Source organism: Miniopterus natalensis, chromosome 6 (assembly GCF_054644295.1).
Source record: "Miniopterus natalensis isolate mMinNat1 chromosome 6, mMinNat1.hap1, whole genome shotgun sequence".
Taxonomy (NCBI): domain Eukaryota; kingdom Metazoa; phylum Chordata; class Mammalia; order Chiroptera; family Miniopteridae; genus Miniopterus; species Miniopterus natalensis.
This window is the reverse complement of record NC_142086.1, coordinates 8,758,679-8,785,973: the sequence shown is the minus strand read 5'-3', so window position 1 is coordinate 8,785,973 and position 27,295 is coordinate 8,758,679. Positions and strand designations below refer to the sequence as shown.

Below are 27,295 nucleotides of genomic sequence, written 5' to 3'. Positions count from 1 at the left end.
GATTGGCTTTGTTTCCTATGCTGAGTAGTTCACTCATATTCTCCTTAATTGAATGCTTCATTTCCAGGGTTTCTGTTTTTGTTTTTTAAAGTTTCACGCTCTTTGGTAAAGTACTCATTTTGTTCACTGATTTTTTTCTCTAAGTGCATTAAATTGCCTGTCTATATTTTTTCACATTTCAGACTACAATCTTGAATTCTCTGTCATTTATATCATATTTTCTTGTATTCCAGTTTGCTTTCTGGAGATTTTTCATTTTCTTTCTGAGCTGCCTTGCTGCATGGTTATTCATGGTATTTACTAGTCTCCTCTGTTTAGGCATCTGTGTATTATTGGCCCTTCTCTTAGCAGCTTTCTGTGACGAGGTCTTTCTACCAATTTCCAGTAGATGGTGCTGAATCACAAGTTTTTTAGCTCTGTGAAATCTGGAAGCTGACCTCTGTGGCTGCAGTTAGTATAGCCAGGCTGCTTCGAGTGGGGTTTGTTTTGCCCTTTTAGTTATGGTGACCCCAGACCTCTGTGGTGTCGTTTCCTAATCTGCCATCAGTCACAGAGGGAAATAGCAATTCTGCTCTGATAGGTTTCAGTTTACCGATAATGTGCTCCTCAACTTGACACCAAGGACGATAGAAGGTAACTTTTGAGGGTCTAAGGTGCAGTATGGTTCTGTGGCTACGTTTCTTTGTTTGGAGCATCGACCGCCCAACAATAGACACCCACAGCAAAACCCCTGCACTGTGTCCTTGCCCAGGTGACTGGGCTGAGTGCAGTTTGCATCTCTCACTCCTAAAGGAGTGCTCACTGAGGCTCTCTGCTCCTCCCAGCAGAAGGAAGCGCCTGCTACTGCTGGCTTCCTTCCCTCTCTGAACTGCATCTGTGGCTGTCTGAGCTCGCCTCCCCAGTTTGTTCACATTTCCCCACCTTTAGATGCTTCAATATGAGGATCTCTCAGCATGCCTCTGTGTTTAGCAGAAATCCTTTGTTGAGTTGTAGTTGATCAACTTGTTGAAGCTTCAGGGGGAAAGGCCAAGGGAACCTCTCACACTGCCATTCTTCTGACGTCACCCTGAAGAATATCTAGGAGAGGTCTAAAGCAGCTTTCCTTCTTGTCTTAAAAAAATTGTGATAATTTACATGCCATAAAATTCATCATTTTAGATATTTACAAGGATATGCGACCATCCCCACTGCCTAAAAAGAACCCTGTACTTACTAGTAATGACTCTCCATTACTCCTTTCTGTTAGCTCGTGGCATTCACTAATTTATTTTCTGAATCTATGGATTTGCCTACTCTAGAACCTTTCATATAATTAGAATAGTATAATATGTGACCCTTGGACATGGCCTTCATTATTGCCTTCTTTTGTGTTAAATAGATATTTTATAGAGTACCATTTTAATTATCGTTGTTTTTTTTTAAACTATATATTTTGTGTGTTTTTTTGGCAATTGCCCTGGGGAGTTACAATTAACATCTTAATTCATATGATTTTAGTTTGGATTAGTGCTAACTTAATTTCAATATTGTACAAAACCTTTTCTTGTGGATAGTGCTGTTCCCCTCCTTTCTACTCCTTGGTACTGTTATGAAATTAATGTGTGTGTGTGTGTGTGTATATTGATTTTAGAGAGAGAAAAACATTGATGTGAGAGAGAGAGATTGACCTGTTGCCTCCCGTAGACACCCCAATTGGGGATTGAAGCCACAATCTAGGTATGTGCCCTGACCGGGCACCAAACCTGCATAGGATTATGCTCCAACCAACTGAGGCACCAGACCAGGGCTCATATTACATCTTTACATTGTATGCTCCTTAACACAGATTTATGTTTGTTTTTTGTCCTTTTAAATCAAGAGAGAGATGTTAAAACCAAGAAAAAATTAGTCTTTTGTATTTACCTATGTAATTATCTTTACCAGTGCTCTTTATTTCTTTGTGTAGATTCAAGTTATTGTCTAGTGTTTTTTAATTTTATCCTGAAGGTTTCCTTTTAATATTTCTTATAGGGCAGGTCTGCTAATGATAGATTCTTTCAGTATTTATTGGGAATGTCTTAATTTCTTCATCTTTGAAGGACTGTTTTGCTAGATATGAAATTCTTGAGTTTTTTCTTTTAGCATTTTGACAAGTTTTCCCACTGTCTTCTGGCTTCCCTGGTTTCTGATGAGAGAGATCAGATGTTAATCTTAATGAGAATCCCCTCTAAGTAATGAGTTGCTTCTCTCTTGTTGCTTTCAAGATTCTTTCCATAGCTTGATTATTATGTCTGGGTTTAGATGTCTTTGAGTTTATTTTATTTGGAGTTGGTTGAATGTCATAGATATATAGATTAGTATTTTAAATAAAATTTGGAAGTTTTCAGCTATTATTTCTTCAAATATTCTTGTTGTCCCTTTTTCTCCCCCCTTCTGAATATGCTTGCTGTTCTACCAAAGGCCTCTAGTCCTTTCTTTCTGTTCCTGAGACTCTGTAACTGTTCTTCAGACTCTATATAGGTTTTCCCCTGTTATCCAAAAGTTAGCATTCCTGTGAAACCTTTTGTAAACTGAAATGTCTTAAAGCAAAGGAGCAGTAACCATTAATTTATATGGAAAAAATTTTGAGCGTTCCCAGACCCAAAATTCAACATATGCACAATGTCCATTTTGTTAACCGTGATCAAAACGCATAATTACATCCAGCTTTACACTAAATGTAACACCCTTACTAGCTCTCTTAGGCTTTTCTGATACCTGAGGGCACACCTTGCTAATGATGCATAAATTAAATTGAAGTAAAGCACAGATGCTCACAGATAGTTCAAAGCAGTGGGGGCTTGGTGTGGAGATGCTGAGTATAGTTACCTGGGGAAGGAATGTGGTGGTGCCACTATGCTGGTCAGGCTGCACGTTGTCACTTGAACAGCTCGCTGCAAAACAAATGCTAGTTTTCTTTTTCACATGTTTTGTAAAAGTGAAACCCTCTTCATAAATCTTTCAAATAGTGAAAACAGGTAGAGTACTAATGTAGGTCTTAATGTAAAAGTGAGGTGAAGTGGGGGATACCTGTAGTGTCAGTTGACCTACCTTCAACTTCGTTTATTCTTCTCCCTGCTCATCTTTGCTATTGAGTGTCTTTACTGAATATTTAACTTTAGTTATTGTACTTTTTACTGCATAATTTCTGTTTCGGGAGACATTGTTCTCATGCTTTCCTTTAGTTCTTTAAACATGGTTTGCTTTAGGTCTCTGAAGATATTTAAAATGAAAATGAAAATTTTTTTCAATAGGTCACATATCTGTTTTTCCTTAGGACCAGTTGATATTTTTTCCTTAGGAACAGAATGTGGTGGTGCCACTATGCTGGTCAGGCTGCACGTTGTCACTTGAACAGCTCGCTGCAAAACAAATGCTAGTTTTCTTTTTCACATGTTTTGTAAAAGTGAAACCCTCTTCATAAATCTTTCAAATAGTGAAAACAGGTAGAGTACTAATGTAGGTCTTAATGTAAAAGTGAGGTGAGTGAATCATACTTTCTTATTTCTTTGCATGTTTCATTTCTTCTTGTTGAGAAGTTGCCATTTTAAATTATGTGGCAACTTTAGAAATCACATTTCTCCCCTCTACAGGATTGTTTATTGCCGATTTTGGTAATTGTTGTTTTTGTTTAATGACCTCTGAATTAATCCTGTAAAATCTACTCTTTGTTGTCTGTGGCTACTGATGTCTGTATTTAGTTAGCTTAGTGGTCAGCAAATGATTGTACTGGAACCAGTAAATCTCCCAGTCTTTATTGAGAGGACCTGTGGGCACTCCAACACGCAGCCAGGTGGTGGGGCAACTCTGCCTTAGCCTTCATTTCCTGCGTGTTCAGACCTTCAAGTGCAGCCAGAGATGAGAGCTTAGCGCCTTCTCAGGTCTTTCCTGAACATATGCACAGCCTTGGGCATGCATACAGCCATGGGCTTGCACATGGCCTTCCAGATTCCCAGGAATATGTTGGAGCTTTTCAGAGTCCATTGGGACATCTTATTCCCCAGCTTTTTCTTTGCCCCAACTGTTACCACTGCCTGCAGAATTGTTTTTGACAAATACCCATCCAAGAGAGAAGGGCTTTTATACTCTGTGAACTCAGAGGTCAAATAAAGACAGCTCTGCAAGTGGGTGTTCTCTAGAAAACCGTCATATAGGTCAAATAATGACAGCTCTTTTGGAATAAATCTTGAAAGATTCTGCTTCATTGTACTCTCTGGTTATTGCTAGGCAGTTGTTTGTTTTTAAAGGCTGTTATGTAGCCCAGAGCTGGAGATGGGACTAGGGTAGGGATATTCAGCTGTTTTTCTTGAATTAACACTGCTTGTTTTTGCAATCCTTTTATTATAGTTTTCAGAATTCTGAAAAAATTTAGTTCTAACAGTTTTTGCCAGTTTTTCCATTGTTTTTATTGAGAGAATTTTCTGAAGTCCTTACTCTTCCGTTTTCAATAAAGTCACACAGGTAATTTTTTATCAAATGAAATCAGAATGGCATGAGTTGAAGTCTGTATATATTTTCTTATTTCAGTTCCATTCTCACTTATGATTAATGGCTTTTTTCCCATTTTAAAGTCTGAAGAATTCAGGCTTAGGAACCAGTCTGCCTAGATTCAAATCCTAGCTCTGCCCCTTATTAGCTTTATGACGTTGGGCAAATTATTTAACTATTCTGTGCTTTACTGTCTTCATCTATAAAATGAAGTTAATGAATAGTACCTACCAAGTCAATCTATGTAATGTACTTAGAACAGTGTTTGGCAGCACTAAATAAAGATGACTTATTTTTAGAAGTTATCATGTTGAAACTTTTAATGTGATTCTGTTGTTTAGTTTTGACTGTCTCTCTTAGGTATCAAGGATTTGTTACCTTCCCAATGAATGTACATTATAAAAATATTACAAAAAAATCATTAAAATATATTCTTTAATATTTATGTAGAAATATGAGTCCAACAAAATACACATTTTTTATGCAGTGTTACTCAGCATTAAAATATGAAGGGAAATCCCAGGTAAAGTATGATGAAGAAAGCTGCTATTGTATGTTTATTATTTATAATATTACCTTTTCATTATTTTTGTTAGGTTAATAATAATGAAATGGTTGCATTACAACGAGAGCCCAGTAACCCCTATGATAAAAATGCAATTAAAGTAAACAATGTGAATGGAAATCAAGTTGGCCATTTAAAGAAAGAACTTGCAGCTGCTTTGGCCTATATCATGGACAACAAATTGGCACAAGTGGAAGGGTAATGTATTTCAGAGTTCAGTTTTAATAATTTTGAGTTGTATTAATCTTTGAATTTGTTAAGTCTCTATAGTTGTCCTGACAACTTTTATTACTATACCTTTAGTATGTGTTTAATAAATGTTTTAATTTTCCTCTCATCTACCTCCACTACCCTAGCTATTCCCTCACTTTTCTTTTGAATTATTACCTTGGAGAAAAATAATAGAGTATGGTTTGAATATTAGGAAGTTCACACTATCTCTCCAAACCTTTCAGTTCTTAGATTTGGGAGTTTGGAAGTGCTTGTTTAAATGAGAGGTTGTAAAACTGGTAGCCTGTGATCAGATGTAGGTGAGCTTCATTTTGCCTGTACAATGTTTAAAAATTAAAAATATTTCCCCAATATTTGAATATCCTACATTTTACACATTATTTTTTCCTAAGTATAAAAATTGTTTATGAAGATTTTTCTTGACAAATGGAAGAGCTAGTGATGCTGATCTCTCATTTCCACATGACATCAGTTGACTGCTGTTGGGTACCAGCTGTAGCTTTATCCAGGGCATACTCCATTTCTTTTGGGCATTTGTGTTTGTGACCTCAATTTAAATAAGAAATGTTAAGGATATGAAAAGGTGAGTTTGGGAGATAAAGGCTCAGCAATGTCTTCTCACTTGTGTACTTGTTTTCTTCTTTCTCAGTTCATCAGGTTCTTCAAATATTGAGAATAACCTGGATGAGAAATAGTTCTTGCAAATCATTCTTCATTCTCAGAATGGGTTGTTAGCCTCTGGTTTTATTAAGGAAAGGTCTACTCTCTCAATTAAATTTACTATTTTACTTATCTTACAGTCTTGATTGTAGACTATCTTTGTATTTAAACACTGCTTTATCCTGTCTTCTCTGTTTCTTCTCAAATTCTGTTCATAAAAACCGCCCTTTTCTTCTGATTGTTGTTGAAACTATTCCCTGTAATTTTTCTGTCTTTCTAGTCTGCCCAACTAGTTCCTCCCTGTTTTACTTCATGCAAAATTTGAATGCAACACAATGTTTAATAGTCAGATTCTTAATGGGAGCAAAAAATGGACACTTAATTTCTCACTCTTTTTCCTTCTTAAATACAATAGGGTGGTTCCTTTTGGTGCAAACAACGCTTTTACCATGCCTCTGCACATGACTCTTTGGGGAAAAGAAGAAAATAGAAAAGCGGTTTTAGATCAATTGAAAAAACATGGATTTAAATTGGGCCCTGCACCAAAAAGTAAGTTTAGGGTTTAACTTACTATTATTTTGATATTGTAAGAATGTATGAATTTTAAACATTTATTCTCTTAAGTAATACTTTGAGTTTGGTTGACTAAACTTATTTGTGCTTAAGGCTCTAACTCTTTTGGAGTCTTTTTAAGAAAATCCCTGAATTTTTTCCTTTTTATTTTGAAACAACTATAGATTCATAGGAGGCTTCATGCACACACACATGCACACACACACACACAAATGCACAAGAAGGTCCTATACTCCCTCCTCTAAACTCCCCTAATGATAATATATGCAAATCTTGATTGTAAAGATTCTCTTTGATAAATTACATATAGACAGTAAGAATCTTGCAATAGAGAATGGGAGAGAATTATTTGTTTGGCAAATGTTTGTTCAAATAATATGGAATTATTTTAATAATATGTTATTTGAATAACAAGATTCAGCTTTTAAAAAACTTTTTTTTTTTTTTTTTTTAAATCCTCATCAGAGGATGTGTTTATTGATTTTTCAAGAGAGAAGAATGGGGGGGAGAGAAACATTGATATGAGAGAGACATTAATTGGCCTCCTCCTGTACATGCCCCAACAGGGGATAGAACCCAAAACCTGGGTATGTGGGCCTGACCCGGAATTGAACTCATGATCCTTTGGTGCATGGGATAACACTGCAACCAACTGAGCCACACCGGTCAGGGCTAAAAAACTTTTAAGTACGTTAAAGAGTATTTTAAGTGGAACTTATGTTACAGTTTTAAAAGCTATTTACTAAAAGGTAGTCTGTTTCATTTGGTGATTTTATTCTCATTTTGTAAATTATAGCTTTTGGATTCAGTTTGGAAAGTGGTTGGGGATCTGGAAGAGCTGGACCAAGCTATAGTATGCCAGTTCATGCTGCAGTACAGCTAACAACTGAACAGGTGTGCTTTTCTTTTATTTTGTAATTTAAAAGTGAATTTTAAATGTTGAAGAGTGATGTTTAAAAGAATAAGATAAATAAATATGCTGGCATTAGTGATCTTCAGATATATTAAGTTATGAAACATATAGAATAAATAGGATATATATTGCAAACATTTATGTAAAAACAAAGCAGTGATAAGGAATATATCCGTGGACTCACATTCATACATATGTTTAAAACACATACATTGCTGTATATGCATGGCATGTTTTAGTATGTTTTGATGTTTTTGTTGTGTTTGCAATTTTTAGAATATGCAAATACTTTTTAAAAATTGAAGCTTGAAACTTACTACTTTTGGTAAGGTTGCAAATACAGTGCTAAAAAAATTAATTCCAGTTCTTTGGCATTACTCTAATTCTTTGTCTAATTTGTAATTCAGGATACTGTTATGTTGAATTAGTTTTTTGCGGAAAAATGGATATAAAAGTAATGCAGATCAATCTACAAATAATGTCAAAATTTTTTTGTCTTTACCCATGAGTGTTAGCCTTTTTATATTCTGATTGTAATTACTGTATTTTCCCTGCTTATTGTTAGAAGAACTTAAGCCTATGTCTGGTGGGTAAACCTCAGGTTACCTCTCCTAACTGTTTAGACTTGGCGTGATTTCTTCTGGACTATTGCTATGTATTCATGTGCTATTTACAAACGTAATTATGACACATATACATTGCTATAAAAGTTGACTAGATCAATTTAAAGAACCAACTAAAATATCATAGGATCGAAATCATCCTAGTATTTTATAGCACACAGCACGTTTTTTACTGCAGTAATAATAAATAAAAAGTCATTGACTGAAAAAAAAGTCAAATGTACCTGGTAGGATCTACCTAATGGTTTGAATACAACTTTGTAATAGAATCACAGAATTTCAATGGCAGAAGGAACCTTAGAGACATTCTAAATCTAGTTCATTTCTTTCATTTTACAGGAATAAGATACAGGGCCATAAATGTTACTCATGTTGCCCAAAGTTATATATAAGTTGATGTGCGACAGAGCTGTTACTGAAACTCAGGACTTAATCTCTATTCTGTGTTCTTCCAACTGTAACACAGTTGTTACCTTTTACACCTAAAGCACTTATTCATTCTGCCTTCACTGAGCACTGTAGTATCTCAAATAATTTATGTACCTTATGTTATTCAATTTTTATGGTTAATTAAATGATTTAAATTTACCGAGTTAAGTGTAATTATTATTTTAGTTGATTTGTTTCATAATGTTTCTTGTTATTTGTTGTAGCTTAAAACAGAATTTGACAAATTGTTTGAAGATTTAAAGGAAGATGATAAAACTCATGAAATGGAACCAGCTGAGGTACTGAGCCAATATTTTCTATTTAAAAACAAACATTTTATTAATCTATACATTTTTTTAAACACAAGATTAGCTGTTTTCCAGATTCGGGGGGTGAGGGGGAGAGAGAAAGGGCTTATTATACCTCTATGACATTTATTTTATTTATAGGCTATTGAAACACCATTGCTTCCACATCAGAAACAAGCTCTAGCTTGGATGATTTTCCGGGAAAACAGTAAAGAACTTCCACCATTTTGGGAACAGCGAAGTGACTTATACTATAACACAATAACAAATTTTTCTGAGAAGGATCGACCAGAAAATGTCCACGGAGGAATTTTAGCTGATGATATGGGTTTGGTAATTATTCTTTTTCTTGAGTTCGTAAAATTTTATTTTATGATTGTGATTTTATAGACAGTAATTTTGAAGTAGGTAAGAGATAGGAATATGTTGGTGCCAGTATGGGACTAGATTTCACTTTCAGTGTAGAACACAGTTTTTCCTATGGTTTTCACTGAAAATAATGGTAAGTTTATTTATTTATTTTTTGGTACAGTTAAGGTACAATTAAAATAGTGTAATGATATTAACATCTGTTTTCCAATTTTTTTTTAAAAGGAAAGACAACAGTGTTACATAGAATTATTTGTAGTATATCACCAATGTTGTGATATGCAGAGTATTAAATGTACGTTTATGATACCTTACACCAGCAGTTTTTATACTTTCTGGTCTCAGTAACCCTTTACACTCTTAAACATTTTTGAGCAGCCCAAAGAGCTTTTGTTTTTGTGGGTTATATCTATTAATATATCTCTAAATATTTATAGAATTAGACATTAAATCAAAAATTTTAAATTCATTTAAAAATAACAGTTAATAAACTTACTACATGTTAACATGAATAGCATATTTTTAAATGAAAAGTATTCCAAAACAAAAGCAATTTTGATAAGACTCGCATTTAGTTTTGTAAATCTCTTTAGTGTCTGGGTTAATAGATGACATCTGAATCTGCATTTTCGTTCAGCCTGTTGTGATACATATTTTGGTTAAAATCTATAAAGAAGCTTGATCCTTACACAGATACGTAGTTGGAAAGGGAGGAGTGTTTTAATAACCTTTTTAGATAACTATAGATAGTCTTCTTTGAGACAATAACAAAATTAAAAAAGTATTTGTTAAAGATTAGTAGTTATAATGTGAAACTTAAAGATTGTATCAGTGAACTTCTTATACTCTGCTCTATTAAAATCCATTGGTGTAGCTTACACTTTGAATGGATATTTTACCCATGCATGATTTTATAGCATCAGACATTGCCCTTTTGGAAAATATTGGTTCACTGAATTATACAGATCTGTCAAATGTCAATGCATTTCATTATATCAAAAATTTTCATTCATTGGTAATACTGCTGATCTTATTAGGCATTTACATTTTGGAAAGCTTCTGTGCTCATAGTACTGGATACAAGTTTCCCAACATTCTGATTTTTGCTCGAAAGCTGAAATTTTATTATTAACGAGTGCTATCCATTGTTACCCTTTAAGATGATAGCCTTACTTTGTTCATTTTTCAAGACAATTTCTGCCACTCTGTCATGAATAACTAGTTGTTGGTCCTTCTCTCAAGTGAAAATGGTGATGCATGAAAAAGTGACGATATGTGGTGATACATGGTAGTTAGGTGAGCTTGAACTCAGTCTCATGGTGATTTTTCCCTAGATAACCGTCATATTTTGGTATCAAAAGAAGTATTTTATGTGTACTTCCCTTCTTGTTATACAGACTGTTTGAAAGGTGTGTACTTAAGAGACAAGGTTTAATAAAATTAATGTGTACTGCTTCATCAAGAATATTGTTAACATTCTTAAAGTGAAGCTGGCATTGAAATTTTTTTTTACTGTATGTGGCAGTTAATACAATAACCACCATTAGAAAGTAGTGTTACCTGTTTTGTTTCATGCTAAGGCACTAGCAGTTTTGCCTGCTATTTCTTTTTGTGCCATTGCTGCAGATGTTAACACAAGTAAAGCCTTAGGAGTATTATGAAAATAGTTTTGATTGCTATAACTCCTGAGAGGGTCCTGGGGGACCACACTTTGAAAATTGCTGCTTTACACTGCCTTAAAATTCCCAGATTTATTCCTGTGTTGCTAATTATAAATTCAGCTATGAAAAATAATAAAAAATTGCATGATTTTAAGAACTACCTACAAGATATATCATGTTCTTTATAGTATTTAAGTGTGGGAATTATATTTAAATGAAATTTAATAAAATGACTACCTCATGTGTATACTGGAATTACTAATAATTTATATTAGCTTTGAATTATATAACAAGCAGAAGTTGTAGTTTTATGATAAAGTTATTTAGGGTTAATGTTAAATCTTAGAATAGCAGTCATTCAATAAAATGACATTTCTCAGAGATGTTTATAGTATTTATAACAATAAATCATTTAATAATTTCTAATAATGCAGTGCAGGAAAGTATTTCTTAACTTAATGACACACTTCATTAATATGTATGTTATTTAATTTAATAATCAGTACACTTCTGTGGCTATGAATGCTGTTTAATATTTACTTAATTGATTTTGAAATTGGTTTTGAAGTGTTTTCTGGTCAACTGCGTTTTAGAATCTGACCATTTGTCTTTTTAAAACATTTTAAAGGGCAAAACTCTTACAGCCATTGCAGTAATTCTTACCAACTTCCATGATGGTAAACCTCTTCCTGTTGAAAGAATTAAAAAAAATCAACTGAAGAAGGTAAAGTATTAGTAAATGTTTTCTCTGAAGTCTTTGGTTTAGTGTTAAACCTTTTCATTTTGTCATTAAAAAATAATTGCCAAAAAACTGATAATATGTAATGTTTTCAGAGACGTCATGAGTAGCCTTTTTTGTGTGTTGCTGATAATCAGTGAAAATTGGTACCACATTCTTGAGGGCATTTTGGTAATTTGTATCAAGAGTCTTGAAAATGTTTATAATCTTTGACTTAATAATGCCATTTTTAAAGAAACTGAAGAAGTTATCAGAAATGTATTTTTTCCAGAGATAAAAGTACAAGTTTATTTCCCCACAGCAAAGAGACACTTCTCAGTAAGGTAACAGTTAAATTATAGATAAGAAATTTAATACTGTTATGCAAAATTACAAAATTCTATTTTTGAAGAATACTTTCATGATATTTTTTAGTTAAAAAAGAGGAGTGGCACCTTGGCTCGTGTGGCTCAGTGGTTAGAGCATTGGCCCATGCACCAAAGGGTTGTGGGTTGGATTCTTGGTCAAGGACTTGTACCTGAGTTGTAGGTTTGATCCCCAGCCCCAGGTGAGGAGACCAGAGGTCAATGTGTCTCTCTCACATAGATATTCCTCTCTCTCTTTCCCCCGCCCCTCCTTTCCACTTTCTCTAAAAATCAATGGAAAAAATATCCTTGGGTGAGGATTAACCCCCACAAAAAAGGGTGTGGGGGGGGTGTCTGGCAGGGCCAGGGACCCATCTGTGTATAGTGTTTGAGTACTCATTTTGTAAATACATATTTATGTATGTCTAAGTGTAGGTACACATTATATGTGCCAAAATGTTAATAGTGATAATTATGTCCTAGTGCTGAGAATATGGGTGACTTTTGATATTTAACTTATATATATGTGTGTGTGTGTGTGTGTGTTATACATATATATTAATATATATAGCAGATATATGCCTAATATATTTATATTCCGTTTTTAGGAATTAAAGTGAATTCATTTTATGGTAAAAAAGGAAAATGAAACAGTATTCTTTGTTCTGAGCTGAAAATTCAAAGAACTTAAGAAATAACTAAGCAAAAGATCTGTGCAAAAATATTTTTTTTAAGATTTCTAATTTTTTAGATTTCAAAGAGGCCGCACACCAGTTTCTTGCCACTTCTTATTGAGATTCTGTTTTATTAATTTCTGCACTTAGTTAGTTGCATTTCCTCCTTTGTGCTATTATTGGGAGTTTAACTCTGTTATTAATGTCTGAGATTCAGTTCCTTAACTTGAATAGTCCAGTGCTTTATGTCCTGTTCTTTTTACATTTGGTTATTAAGATGAAAGAATAGCACCTGAGACTACTTACAGCTTCAGTGTCAGTTATCAATTTAAAACTTACCAATTATCAGTAAGGCTTTTCCTTTCCCCTCTCCAAGATCAGCCATGCATTTAAGGTGTTATATAGTTGGAAGGTTTTAGAATAGTTTGCTACATTAATTGAAATTGAGGCTGAAAATGTGATTTCTAGCTTAGAATTTATTGCAGCAAAAATTCCAGTATTTCAAGTAGATTTAGATATTCCAAGCTTATAGAGTAAAACATTGATTTAAATTTCATTAGATGATTGGATAGGTTAGATTTGTAGAAAGTTTATCTTTGAACTCTATGGAGAAGAAGCTTGCCTGAACAAAATTATTTAATATAAAAAGAATAATGTAAAGAATATCTTTTATTTGTGAATAAAATTTTAGATTATTTTTTGCATACTGTTTAATATAATGGTCAATACTAATTATTGAAGAAGATTGAAAAACAGTTTTTACATTAGTTCCTTGGAGTTATTAATGCTTTAAAAATATCTTTACCTAAAATAACTCTTCTAGCTACATATTTCTAAAAATGTTTCATTTCGAATTTTTTTCCCATACCATTAGGAGGGGATGTAACTTCTTTCAATCGCATTTTTTTTTTTTCAGTCTTTACCCAAGGATATTTTTCCATTGATTTTTAGAGAGCGTGGAATGGTGGAGGGAGGAAAGGAGGAGAGAGAGAGAGAGAAACATTGATGTGAGAGAGAGACATTGATTGGTCGCCTCTTGCACGAGCCCCAACTGAGGCTGGGCATCCAGTCTGCAACTAAGGTACATGCCCTTGACAGGGAATCAAACCTGGGACCCTTCAGTCCATGGGCCAACACTCTTAACCACTGAACCAAACCTGCCAGGGTTTAATCAAATTTTTAGTAAATCTTAACTGTCATGGGATTTTGTAAGATGTTTAAAATTCTGGGGTTTTTTTTGTTTTGTTTTGTTTTTAATCTAAAACTAAATATCCTTTATTAGCCCTTATTTTCAGCAAAAATTACTTGTACTCCTGTCTACCAATTCTGCTCTCCATTCTGAGGTTTTGATTTACAATATAATAACATCACCTACCTCTTTTTAAACTGCAAGAATTAATTTAATTAATCCTATTTTATTTGTCACTCCTACCTACAGAATCAAGTCAAGAAATAGAAATAAGATGGGAGGAATCTTTCCTTACTAGACTCAGTTAAAAATATTTTCACGAAGAAGTATAAAGTTTTACTTTATTTATGCAAGTTTTTGTATGCGTGTGTACATTGATGTATTTTGAAACATAAGGGTAGACATGAAGGAAAAAGGAAAAAGTCAGGTTGGCAGGAAAATCCCTGATAGAGTAAGAGAGGAGAGAAAAAGGATGGCAGTGGCAGCCTCGTTAAAGATCTGGTGATTACTGTAGGGACTGTTGTTTTAAAGTTTGTCATCTGGAGATCCAAGATGGCAGTGGACTGAGTGGAAGCTACACTGACACTCTCCTGGGATCAATCTGGATTTACAATTAAAACATAGAAAATCCATCCTGAAAACCAACTGAAGACTAGCTGGAGAGCACGCTCATAAACAAGGGGGAAAAGTGGAGACTTCATAGAGACTGGAGAGGTGGCTGTAACTGCAGACACCCACTTAAAGAGCCAGTGCACAAAGTTTCCTGTGCAGCCACTCACTTTGGGCTCCGGTCGAGAGGGAGTGGAGTGGACTGGAGCCTTGTGGGGAGTCTGGGTTGTGGGCTCTGGAGAGTGAGATGAGGGGATGCCCACCTGGATTCCTGTGCCAAGTCATTCCCCGAGACTGTGGAGGACATCTTTCTCAGACTGAAAATTTTTGGCTTTTGACTGAGGTGAGAAGCAGTTGCCCCACCCTGTTAGAAAGCCTCTTTCCCTGCGCAGAGGAGTTTCTACAGCTTGAGGCTCATTAAGAGAATCTGATTAATCAGCCTGCAGACAGAGGCAGACCTCAGAGTTCTTTGAGTCTTTGCCTGATCTGCTTCGAGACCTGGGCCTTAGAAAAGCACACTTTGGTGTGCATCTTGGTCCTGTCCAAATGCACCTAGCCCCAGCAGAGGAGACCTCAAGCCTGCTGTTGTTGACAGCTCCAAACAGGGTACTCAGAGCCAGTCACAAACTGCATCTTAAATTGGCCTATAGCAGAGACCATCCAAAAAGACAGAGTTCTAGCAGGTCTACCTAATAATTAGAAACAAACCCAAAAAGGTAGCCTAAATGGGGGGGCAAAAAACAAGCCCCAAATGAAAGAACAAGAGTAGTCTCCAGAAAAAGAGCTAAATGAAATGGAGATAAGCAATCTCTCAGATATAGAGTTCAGAATACTAATTGTAAGGGTGTTCAATAGCACTAAAAAAGATAAGAATGACATAGTAGAAATAAAGAATACATTGGAAGGAATAATCAGCAAATTAGAGGAAGCTGAGGATTGGATCAGTGAATTAGAAGACAGTAGAAAAAAATCACTCAATCGAAGACCCTAAAAGAAAAAACAATTAAAAAACAGGAGGACAATCTAAGGGAGCTCTGGGACAGCATGAAGCTTAACAATGTTCACATTATTGGAGTGCCAGAGGAGGTCAAAGGTAAGCAACGGTTAGAGAACCTGTTTGATGAAATAATGGCAGAAAACTTCCCTAACCTGGTCAAGGAAAAAGTCACACAAGTTTAGGAGGCACAGAGAGTCCCAAGCAAGAAGAATCTAAAGAGGCCCACGCCCAGACACATCATAATTAAAATGCCAAGAATTCAAGACAGAGAGAGTGTTAAAGGAAGCTAGAGAAAAGCAATCTGTTTCCTACAAAGGAGCTCCCATAAGGCTGTCAGTTGACTTCTCATCAGAAACTGTACAGGTCAGAAGGGAATGACATGAAGTATTCAAGGTAATGCAAAACAAGGATCTGAAACCAAAACTAGTCTATCAAGCAAGATTATCAATCAAGATAGATGGTGAAATAAAGATTTTCCCAGACAAAAAAGGCTAAAGGAGTTTATCACTATATAACCAGCATTGCAGGAAATGTAAAGGGACTGCTATAATTAGAAGTAGAAATACAGAGAATGATAAACATAGGCATAAAGAGTTAAAATGGCAATAGATAAGTATCTTTCAATAATAACCTTGAAAGTAAATGAGTTAAATGCCCCCCTCAAAAGATATAGGTTTGCTGAATGAATAAGAAAACATGATCCACATATATGCTGTCTACAAGAGACCCACCTCAGAACAACAGATGCACACAGGATAACAGTAAAGGGATCGAAAAAAATTTTCCATGCAAATGGAAATGGGAAAAAGTTGGGTAGCAATACTCATGTTGGACAAAATCGACTTCAAAAAGACAACCATAACGAGAGATAAGAAAGGTCATTACATAATACTAAAGGAATCAATCCAACAAGAGGATATAACCCTAGCAAACACATATGCACCCAATATAGAAGCACCCAATATAGAAATACTTAAAACTTTTAGAAGACTTTAAAGGAAAGAATTGACAGCAATACAGTCATATTAGGGGACTTTAACACCCTACTGACTTCACTGGATAGGTCTTCCAGACAAAAAAATCAACAAGGAAACATTGACCCTAAATGACACACTAGACCAGGTGGATTTAATTGACATTTATAGAACATTCTATTCCAAGGGTGCAGAATATACATTCATCTCAAGTGCACATGGGACATTCTCAAAGATAGACCACATGTTAGGACAAAAAAGAGTCTCTACAAGTTCAAGAAGACTGAAATCATATCAAGCATTTTCTTGTGCCACAGTGGCATGAAATTAGAAATCAACTACAATAAAAGTGCTAAAAAACATTCAAACACGTGGAAGCTAAAAAGCATGTTTTTTAACAATGAATGGGTTACCAAAGAGATCAATAAAGAAATCAAAAGCTTCCTGGTAACAAATGAAAATGAACACACAACAACTCCAAATTTATGGGACACAGTGAAAGCAGTCCTGAGAGTGAAGTTCATAGCAGTATAAACCTACCTCAAAAAACAAGAAAAACTTCTGATAGACTCTCTAACCCTACAACTTAACTTAGAGAACAACAAGAAAAGCCCAGAGTAAGTAGAAGGAAAGAAATAATAAAGATCAGAGCAGAAATAAATGACATAGAGACTAAAAAACCAATACAAAAGATTAATGAAACCAAGAGCTGGTTCTTTGAAAAGATAAACAAGATTGATGAACCTTTAGCCAGACTCATCAAGAAACAGAGAGGACCCAAATGAACAAAATCAGAAATGAAAGAGATAAAATTACTGACCCAACAGAAATACAAAGGATTGTAAGGAAATACTATGAACTGTATGCCACAAAACTGGACAACCTGGATAAAATGGACAAATTCCTAGAGAAATACAACCTTCCAAAACTCAATCAGGAAGAGTCAGAAAGCGTGAATAGGCCAGTAACTGCTGATGAAGTTGAAGCAGTAATTAAAGGGCTCCCAGCACACAAAGGCCCTGCCCAGACGGCTTCATGGGGGAGTTTTACCAAACATTCAAAGAAGAATTGACACCTATCCTCTTCAAACTGTTTCAAAAAATCCAAGAGGAAGGAACACTTCCAAAACTCTTTTACGAGGCCAGCATTAGCCTAATTCCAAAACCAGATAAAGACACTACAAAGAAAGAGAATTACAAGCCAATATCCCTGATGAACATAAATGCTAAAATCCTTCACAAAATATTAGCAAATTGGATCCAGCAGTATATTAAAAAGATCATACACTATCACCAAGTGGGATGTGTTCTGGGGATGGAAGGTTGGTACAATATTTGCAAATCAGTAAACGTGATACACCACATAAACAAATTTAAAGACAAAAATCACATGATCATATCAATAGATGCAGAAAAAGCATTTGATAAAATCTAACACCCATTTTTGATAAAAACTCTCAGCAAAGTGGGAATAGAGGGATCATACCTGAACATAATAAAGGCTACATATGACAAACCTACAGCCAACATCGTACTCAGTGGGCAAAAACGAAGACCATTTCCCCTAAGAACAGGAACATGACAGGGGTGTCTACTTTTACCACTCTTATTCAACATAGTAGTGGAAGTCGTAGCCACAGTGATCAAACAAGAAGAAAGAGAAAAAGGAATCCAAATTGGAAAAGAGGAAACAAAACTACCATTTTTTGCAGATGACATGATATTATAAATAGAAAATCCTAAAGATTCCACCAAAAAAACTCGATTTATTTAATAAATGAATTTGGCAATGTAGCAGGATACAAAATTAACACCCAGAAATTGATGGCATCTTTATACACCAATAATGAATTCTCAGAAAGAGAAACTAAAAAAACTTAACCATTGCAACTAAAAAAATAAGATACCTAGGTATAAACTTAACCAAAGATGTAAAAGATTTATACTCGGAAACCTACAGGACACCAAAAAAAGGAATAGAGGAAGATATAAACAAATAGAAAAATATACCATGTTCATGCATTAGAAGAATTAACATCATTAAAATGTCCATACTAACCAAAGCAATCTCTGAATTCAGTGTAATCTCATTAAAATACCAACAGCATATTTCACAGATCTAGAACAAACACTTTGAAAATTTATATGAAACCAAAAATATCCCGAATAGCCACAGCCATCTTGAGAAAGAACAAGAAAGTTGGAGGGATCACAGTACCAGATATCAAGTTATACTACAAAGCCACTGTAATCAAAACAGCCCAGTACTGGCACAAGAACAGACATATAGATCAGTGGAAAGGAAAAGAGACCCAGAAATTGACCCACTTTATTGTGGTCAATTAATATTTGACAAAGGAGGCAAGAACATACAATGGAGTAAAGACAGTCTCTTCAATAAATGGCGTTGGGAAAATTGGACAGATACATTCAAAAAAATGAAACCATACCACCAACTTACAGCATACACAAGAATAAATTCAAAATGGATAAAAGACTTAAATGTTAAGTCCTGAAACCATAAAAATCCTACAAGAAAACATAGGCAGCAAAATCTCAGACATATCTCATAGCATTATGTTTGCCGATACATCTAGGGCAAGAGAAACTAAGGGAAAATAAATTGTACTGCATCAAAATAAAAAGCTTCTGCACAGCAAAAGAAACCCAACAAAACTAAAAGAGAGCCCACTGTATGGGAGAATATATTTGCCAATGACACATTTGATAAAGGATTAATATTCAAAATATATAAGGAACTCATACAACTTAACAAAAGGAAGACAAACAATCCAATTAAAAAATGGGCAATGGACCTAAATAGACACTTCTCCAAAAAGGACATACAAATGGCTAAGAGACATATGAAAAAATGCTCAACGTTGCTAATCATCAGAAAGATGCAAATTAAAACCACAATGAGGTATCACCTCACACCTGTCAGAATGGCTCCATCAACAAGTCAACGAACTACAAGTGCTGGTGAGGGTGTGGAGAAAAGGGAGCCCTAGTGCACTGCTGGTGGGAGTGCAGACTGGTGCAACCACTGTGGAAAACAGTATGGCGTTTCCCCAAAGATTAAAAATTGACCTGCCATTTGACCCTGTGATCCCACTTCTAGGAATATATCCTAAGGAACCCGAAAGACCAGTCACAAGAACTTATGCACCCCGATGTTCATAGCAGCTCAATTTACAATAGCTAAGATCTGGAAGCAGCCCAAGTGCCCTTCAGTAGATGAGTGGATAAAAAAGCTGTGGGACATTCACACCATGGAATACTGTGCAGCTGTAAAAAAGAAGGATCTTTTATCCTTTTGCACAGCATGGATGGAATTGGAGATTATTATGCTAAGTGAAATAAGCCAGTCTGAGAAAGAAATACCACATTACCTCACTCATGTGAATCTAGTAAAATAAGCTGATGTACAAAATGGATTCAGTGTCATAGAAGCATGGAATAGACGGAGGGATCTCAGAGGGAAGGTGGGGTGGGGGGAAGGTTAATTAAGGAACTTATATGTTTATATACATAATGCATGGACACAGACACTGGTCTGGGGAAGGCCTGGGAGTGGGGTAGATGCGGGGTGGAGGGGATCAATGGGGGGAAAAAAGGACATTTGTAGTATTTTAAACAATAAAGATAAAGTTAAATAAATAAAAGGACTCCAAGTGTTCTGTGGTGACATCTCGGGCTCTTACATGAAAGAAAACTACCACATTTTTCTTTTCTGGACGTATAATGAATAAATTCCTTGACATTATAATCAAAAAATAAAATTGATAATTTTAATAAAAAATAAAGTAGTCTACTAAGAATTTCTTTTAATTCTAAAGTAACTCCTGTTTCATGAATGTTTATCACTGTAACTAATATGCCATTTTTTACAGGTTTGTTCTTTGTATTCCTTTTGCAAGGTAATGACTATCTAATTTTCTTTGTTGAGATATTGAAAAAAATTTTAATCAGTTTTTGTATTTTTTCTTTTTTTTTTTTTTTAAATATATCTTTATTGATTTCAGAGAGAGGAAAGAATAGGGAGAGAGACAGAAACATCAATGAGGAGAGAGTCATTGATAGGCTGCCTCCTGCACGCCCCCAATGGGATTGAGCTCACAACCCGGGCATGTGTCCTGATCGGGAATCAAATCCCGATCACCTCGATCCTAGGTCGATGCTCAACTGCTGAGCCACGCCCAGCCGGGCTGTATTTTTTCTTTTCACTAAATGCACGTTTCCCATTTGCTCCAACATTGGGTAACAATTGAAATAGTCTTTATTATGTAAAATAAATATAAAATAGGGTATATCTTAAGCTTATTTAAATCTGACAATAGTACTATGTAAGAAAATACCCTTTCATCCAGGAATGTAATAGTAACGGTGCACCTATGAAACTTGGAAGAAACGATACCAGTGGAAAGACAGATGGCCCAGCCAAAGGTAAACTTTCATTTTGAATATGACCAATAGTTTTTCTAATTTAATTATGTAATTCCAGCTCTGGCTCTGTCATATACAAAAACTTTCGATCTTTTTTCCTAAAGAATTTCATGAAGACTGGTAGTCAGGAAAAATTCTCCCAAGGAGGTGACGATGGAATTGGGTAGTCGTGCACCAGGCTGAGAAGCTGAGGGAAGAGCATTTTTGGTGTAGAAACATATCCTGTGAAAGGCAGTAAAAATGCAAAACAAAAACCCAAATAATAGAGCATATTTTGTTCTGGGACCTCAGAGTAGTTTATGTCATTTATAATGTAATGTGCATGGATAGCAGCACATAAGGAAAGAATGGCTAGAACCAGATTCCAGAGTCAGAGGTTTCTGGACTTAGTTATATGGCTGGATTTAGTAATCACTTCACAAAATTAATTTCTGAAGATTGATTAGAGCAGAACAGGATGAAAATATTTTAAGGTAAGAATAGTAGGTGAAGAATTGGAAATACAACTTTCTGTTTTCTGTACTTTGGTATGTTTGAGATAGGAGAGAGAAACAGAAAAATAATTGGAAAGGGATACAGAATTGAGGGGGTTTTTGTGTGTCTGTTTTTTAGTTCAAGAAAGAAACCCATGGGTAGGAAGATTTTGAATACAATACAGAGAATAATTTGTAGGCTGTGGGAAGAAATGAGATCAAGAGAACAGGTAAATGAGTTAGCATTAAAGGGAAAGAAAAGTATGGCTTAGGTAATTATAGATAATTGAGGGAGTAAAAAGGTAGAAAAATTGGGAGTTTACAGAAGGTGTCATATGATTTTCTTTGTAAAGTGAAGCAGGTCCTCTGCTGGGAGTAAAAGGAGTTAAGAATCTAGGCAAAGGATCCAGTGTAGGGCATTCTGGGGAGTGAACAGGGAGACTGTGATACATAGAAGAGTTGCTAAGTGAAAAAGATGACAGCCGAGACTTGAAAATGCAAATTTATCATGCTCTCTACTTACCGTTCCTTTTTTTTAGCAGCTCTCAGCTGCCTTGGTACAGCAGGAAATTCAGCCAAAATGGGGATTGGCTGGATGACTACAGGGGAAAGACTGGGTACAAAAAAATTGAGGGTACATTTTAGTGAGAAAACACTAGACTAGGAAACAAGTAGAATAGCTGGCTGATTGAAAGAGCAGGAATGGAGATGTTAAGAAGTTGTAATTCAATAAAAAAGTGTTAAAAAAGGTGTGCTGTTGAGCTGGAAAACCAGGGTTTCAAGAAGGATACTGTTAGTCTAAGAATTTACTGATATTTTGTATATTTGCCATTTTCTTTGAAATGGAAGAATCTAGATGTAGCGAAGAACCCAGTGTTTCAGATGTCAAGGGAAAGGATAAATCTCCCAAATCAGAGTTGTCCAGCTCCCGCTCCAAAAGGTAAACACTTACTGAGGTTTGATTATATGTAATGTTTACTTAAATTCTTTCTCTTTTTTTATATGTAGCAGAGAGAGAGATGATTATTATATGTGTGTTACATAGTTCTTTTAAATACATTCTTTTATTTGAAACTGACAAAAATCACTGTGACTTAGGCAGGTAGGCCTTTCTCCTTTTACAGGTGAAGAAAAGTAATAATGTATAAATTAAGAGAATTGGTAATTTTTTTATATTGTCTGAAGGTGACTGGCAGTGCCTAAGTTAGTCATGCTGCTAATTTACCTCCACAGGTTTGTTTAGCACATCAGCAATTGGTAATTTTTAATCACTTGTCTTTCTACCACTTTTTTTCCTTTTTCTTTCATATAGGAACTAAGATTTAGCTTCTGGGTTTGAGACTTTAGAAGAGCTTTATGAATCTGAGGCGATAAAAACTGACATTTATTGGATGGCTTAACAAAAGTACTCTTTGCTCATCTCAGTTCTTTCTCACTTTACCTTTAGTGGAAATAAGACACAATAAAGTCATTTATGGAGAGTATTATATTAATGTAGACTAGAGGGAATACTTCAGTAAAACACATAATGGCCCTCTGATCTCACCTTGTAGCTGTTAACGTTATAAATTTCATTCACCCTCTAAAGTAGATCTAAATATTTGGCTTTTGTTATATGGTATTGCCCCTCAATACTTGCTGCGTAACAGATCTGAGTCTCTGTTAGCTGTTTCCCCAGCGGAGACCTCAAAACTGGGGCTCTGTTCATTGTTCTGTATCATTAACACCTGTCTGCGCACTGAGCACAGAACTAGGACTCATCAGTTTTCCTCTCAAATATCAGATCTTACAGCTCTGAACTGACCAGGAAACTGGTTAACAGCCCTATGCAGTGGACCAGATCAGATTAAAGGACATGGAAATAATAGTGATGAGGACATGGGAAAAACTAAAAACACCAGCCAACACATATTACATCTAATACATGTGTACCTACAGTGCTAGCGGACACTATTGTAGGGGCTTTGTTGGTACTAACATACTTTATCCAGTGAAGTGGATTGTATCTTTATTTCTATTTTCCAAATGGAGAAACAGGCATAGAGACTATTAAATATCTTAACTAAATCACATAGCAAATAAGTGGCAGAATGGGGATTTGAATCTGTGCAGTCAGACTCCAGAGCCCATTGTTCTTAGGCATTTAACCATTGGACTGTACTTTTCCTACACAAAATTTACAAAGTTTTTTATTGTGAAAGAATTACATGTTTGCCTCTTAGCTGCTTATTATATTGGAAGTGCTTTCTTTGATAAGAGTCATTTCATTTCTTTTCTGTTCTAGTTTTATATAAGTGTTTGAATTGAATTGAACTCAGTAATGAAATGATTACTATTTTAGAATGGTTTACTTTTTCAGATTTATTTTAATAATTGGTACTGCATTTTGTATAGTAAGTGCATCTGGTTATGTAAACAGAAGGCTTTGACTTTGGGTGATGGGCACACAATGCAATATACAGATCATGTATCAATGAACTGTATATTTGAAACCTACATCACCCTAATACCAGTGTCACCCCAATAAAATTTAATTAAAAAAATAGAAAACAAAATGCTTTTAGCAAATTTCACTTTCATTTGTCAAATAAAGTTTCACTTGAATTTTTTTTCAAAATATAAGCAGGGGAAAGACAAAAGCATTTGTATTGCATTTGTTAAACATTTTAAAATTTATAATCATTTTGTTTTTGGCTGATAAAAAATTTGCATATACTTAATTTTAGAAGAAAAACTGCTGTCCAGTATGCTGAAAGCAGCGATTCAGAGGAAATTGAAACTAGTGAATTGCCACAGAAAATGAAAGGTAATATGAAATGGATTTGATTTGCTGCTGTGTCCTATATTCTGATTTCTTCGTGTGAGCATTTTTGTATTTGGTTGTTTGTAGGCAAACTGAAAAATGCACAGTCAGTGACTAAAAGCAGAATAAAAGGTATGTATATACATCTCACTATCTATAATTTACACTTAAAAATTATTAAGGAAAATCTCCATTGATTTTCATCTCTCAAGCTTAGGATTCTTTAGTAATAGGTCTTAAACTTGACTACAGTTTACATATGAACTATTCATGGAGCTTACCAGTGATGTTAATTGAATGAGGCAAACTGAAAAAATAGTTTTAAAATAAAATGTGTAAGAGAAAATATTTAAATCAACTTTAAACAAAACAAAATGATTTTTTACTACTTATGACTTTAATAAAAACATTATTCATATCTATCTAAATTGTAATTTCAAAAGTACAGTGGGAGTATGTTCTCGGAAATAATATTGTTCACATTGTTATACAAATGTAAAAATAATCAATGAGTAGCTTATTTCTTTATCTTTAAAACATATACCTTATTTTCTTGTCCACTAAATCAGCTCATACTGTATTCCTAGTTGGTTGAGAAATTGTATTGCATTTGGAAAATAACTTACCACCATTGACTGAACTGAAAATTTGGTACCCTTTTCATTAGAAGTCAGACACCTGTTTCCTTGAAAAACTTGTTCCACGTGGGAGCTGAATCACTTGACATATGGCTGCTTCTACTTTTATATCTCTTCCTCAGGAACTATTTTTATATCTCTTCCTCAGGAAGAGGAACAGTTTATCACTAATAACTACATTCCTTCTGTGAGCTCAGTGTCAGAAGTGGCAGTTTTGGTTACCAGACAGTGTTTTATTCTTACTTAATAATATAAGCTTTTAAGGTAGTGTGGAAGTGGTATTCTATTTTCTTTCCTCAGAAAGTACTTGTGCCTAAGCACAGGAGAGAATGTTTTAAATATCTTAATGATTCTGTGGTTTTTACTTCAGCAGGATCTTCTAAGATTAAAGAAGATATGGACTTTGTATGTGCACTTACTTCGTCTACCCCTGCAACAAAAAAGAAAATGTTGAAAAAAGGTTAGTACATCTGCTGGTGTTTTAGCTTTTATTTTGTTTCCTTTTTTTCCAATGGAAAAATTTTAAATGAAAAAAGTTATAAAACCATATTATAAGAACTTTATAAAGTAGAGAAAGGAAAAAGTACATAATTCCATTTTTTGAAAAGATGTGTTTTGATATGTTTTCTGTCCAGTACCTTTTTGTATTTTGTTTATTTTAGTTAGGTCAGAAACTGATGGGAGGAGGTCCCTTACTCATCTGAGTAGCAGGGACATGTCTTCTAGTGAAAGCACAGAGCAATTTATGGCTGCTTTAAAAACTTAATTTAATTTGGACTAATTTAAATTATAATAAAGATTTACTGCTTGGTATAAGTAGAACCTTCTTTTCATTTAAGAATGTTAGTGATCTTTATTTTTTATTGTCATTTTGTATTTTGTAATTGATAGGAAAACAACACTGCTTAGAAGTCTCAATATTTGAGATGGAAAGAGATTGAACCTAGGGTTAAGGAGATTTGGGACAACTTATATCTCTGTACTGTAGTGTCTTCTATTTTACATGTTGCAGATACAACAAAAAGTGTACTTTCATGGAACTTAGGCCTAATGATGGAGAAAACATAAAATTAATAAACACATAATTATAGATAAGTGTGTGAAAAATAAAGGAGGATAGCAACATAAAAATTGACTGAAGGGGCCTGTGTAAGGCGACATGTCAGCTAACGCAGAGTGATGAAAAAGAGTGAACTTTGGTCTAAGAATCAAACAATTAGTAATAGAAAATGTAGGCATTTCAGGTAGATTTTTTTTGGCCCCAATTTTAGGAATTTTAAGCAATGTTGAATTCAGTTGAGATAGACTTAGAATTGAGATAGAGTTAAGTTCACACAAAAAGACCCTTTCTGTTGCAGACACATAGCAGTAATACAGGAGAGAAACTTAAAAAATCATAGCTGCGATATAACCAAAATAAACATATTTCTGGAAGAGAAACAGAATAGAAACAAAAATCAGTGAGTGGAGACAGAAGCCATATATTGCAGTAAATAGTGATTTCTTAAATAAGACACACAAAAGCATAGGAAAAGATTAATTAAATTCAACAACATTTAAAATTTCCATGCATCAAAAGGTAACAAACATTGAAAAATGTTAAGGCTGAAGAAGATATTTGTGATAAGTATAACTTACAAAGGATTAATATCTAGAATATATAAATGACCCTGTACAAGTCACTTAGAAAAAGACAGTACAATAGGGGAATAGCCACTAAGAATATAAATGTATAATTCTTGGGAGGAAAACCCAAATAACCAATAAACATAGGAAAATATATGCAGATTTAATCATTGGGGAAATGCAAATTAAAAGAACAGTGAGATACCTTCTCACCCATCGTATTTATAAACATTAAAAAATCTCAGTGCCAAGTATAGGCAAGGTTGTGAGCAACTGGAACTCTCATGCAGGATGGGAATGTAAATTACCGTGGAGAGCAGCTAGACCAAGTGTAATGACGCTAAAGATAGACCACCGGGCCCTGGCTTGTCACTCAGGGTTAGAGCGGCAGCCCGCACACCGAAGGGTGGAGGGGTTGCTCCCCGCCCCCAGCTGGGGCGCGTGTGGGAAGCAACCAGTCCATGTGTCTCTTTCACATTGATGTTCCCCTCTCCCCTCCCCCCTCTCCCGTCTTCCCTCTCCCCTCACATTCCTCCTCCTTCACCTCCCTCCTCCCTCACCTCTCTCTCCCTCTCTCCCTTCCACTTTCTGAAAATCAATGGAAAAAAGTATTCTCGGGTGAGGATCAATAAAAAATAAACTTTTTATGTATATATGTATATATATGAAGGATAGACCACCTAGAACTCTATAGATGTGTACAAGGAGACATGAAAAAAATAGTTTTCACTGATGCATTATTTTAGTGAAATTGGAAATAATGTAAGTACTGCCCAATAAGGAATGGAAAATAAAATTGGAGGGTCTCTTTCCATAGGCTGCCTGAGTTTCCTCACAACATGGCAACTGGCTTCCTCCAGAGAGAGTGATCAGAGTGAGAGAGAGAATCTAAGGGAGAGAAGCTGCATTTTTTATAACTTAAGCTCACACAGAACAACCCTAGTGC

The 27,295-nt window shown here is 34.9% G+C and overlaps 1 protein-coding gene across 2 annotated transcripts in view; it reads left to right on the top strand.

Moving 5' to 3' along the window:
• HLTF (helicase like transcription factor) overlaps positions 1 to 27,295 on the top strand; it is a 78,119-nt gene that overhangs the window by 18,208 nt on the left and 32,616 nt on the right. Inside the window, exons 3-14 of one of the 2 annotated variants that reach the window (XM_087818073.1) lie at positions 5,103 to 5,269; positions 6,378 to 6,511; positions 7,332 to 7,429; positions 8,725 to 8,799; positions 8,950 to 9,141; positions 11,467 to 11,562; positions 20,734 to 20,809; positions 21,608 to 21,610; positions 22,132 to 22,222; positions 24,009 to 24,088; positions 24,173 to 24,217; positions 25,097 to 25,183. In XM_087818073.1, coding sequence (XP_087674199.1) covers positions 5,103 to 5,269; positions 6,378 to 6,511; positions 7,332 to 7,429; positions 8,725 to 8,799; positions 8,950 to 9,141; positions 11,467 to 11,562; positions 20,734 to 20,809; positions 21,608 to 21,610; positions 22,132 to 22,222; positions 24,009 to 24,088; positions 24,173 to 24,217; positions 25,097 to 25,183 — 1,144 coding nt within the window. Of the gene's footprint in view, positions 1 to 5,102; positions 5,270 to 6,377; positions 6,512 to 7,331; positions 7,430 to 8,724; positions 8,800 to 8,949; positions 9,142 to 11,466; positions 11,563 to 20,733; positions 20,810 to 21,607; positions 21,611 to 22,131; positions 22,223 to 24,008; positions 24,089 to 24,172; positions 24,218 to 25,093; positions 25,184 to 27,295 lie in introns of both variants that reach the window. The other variant, XM_016221479.2, reaches the window with a different exon arrangement.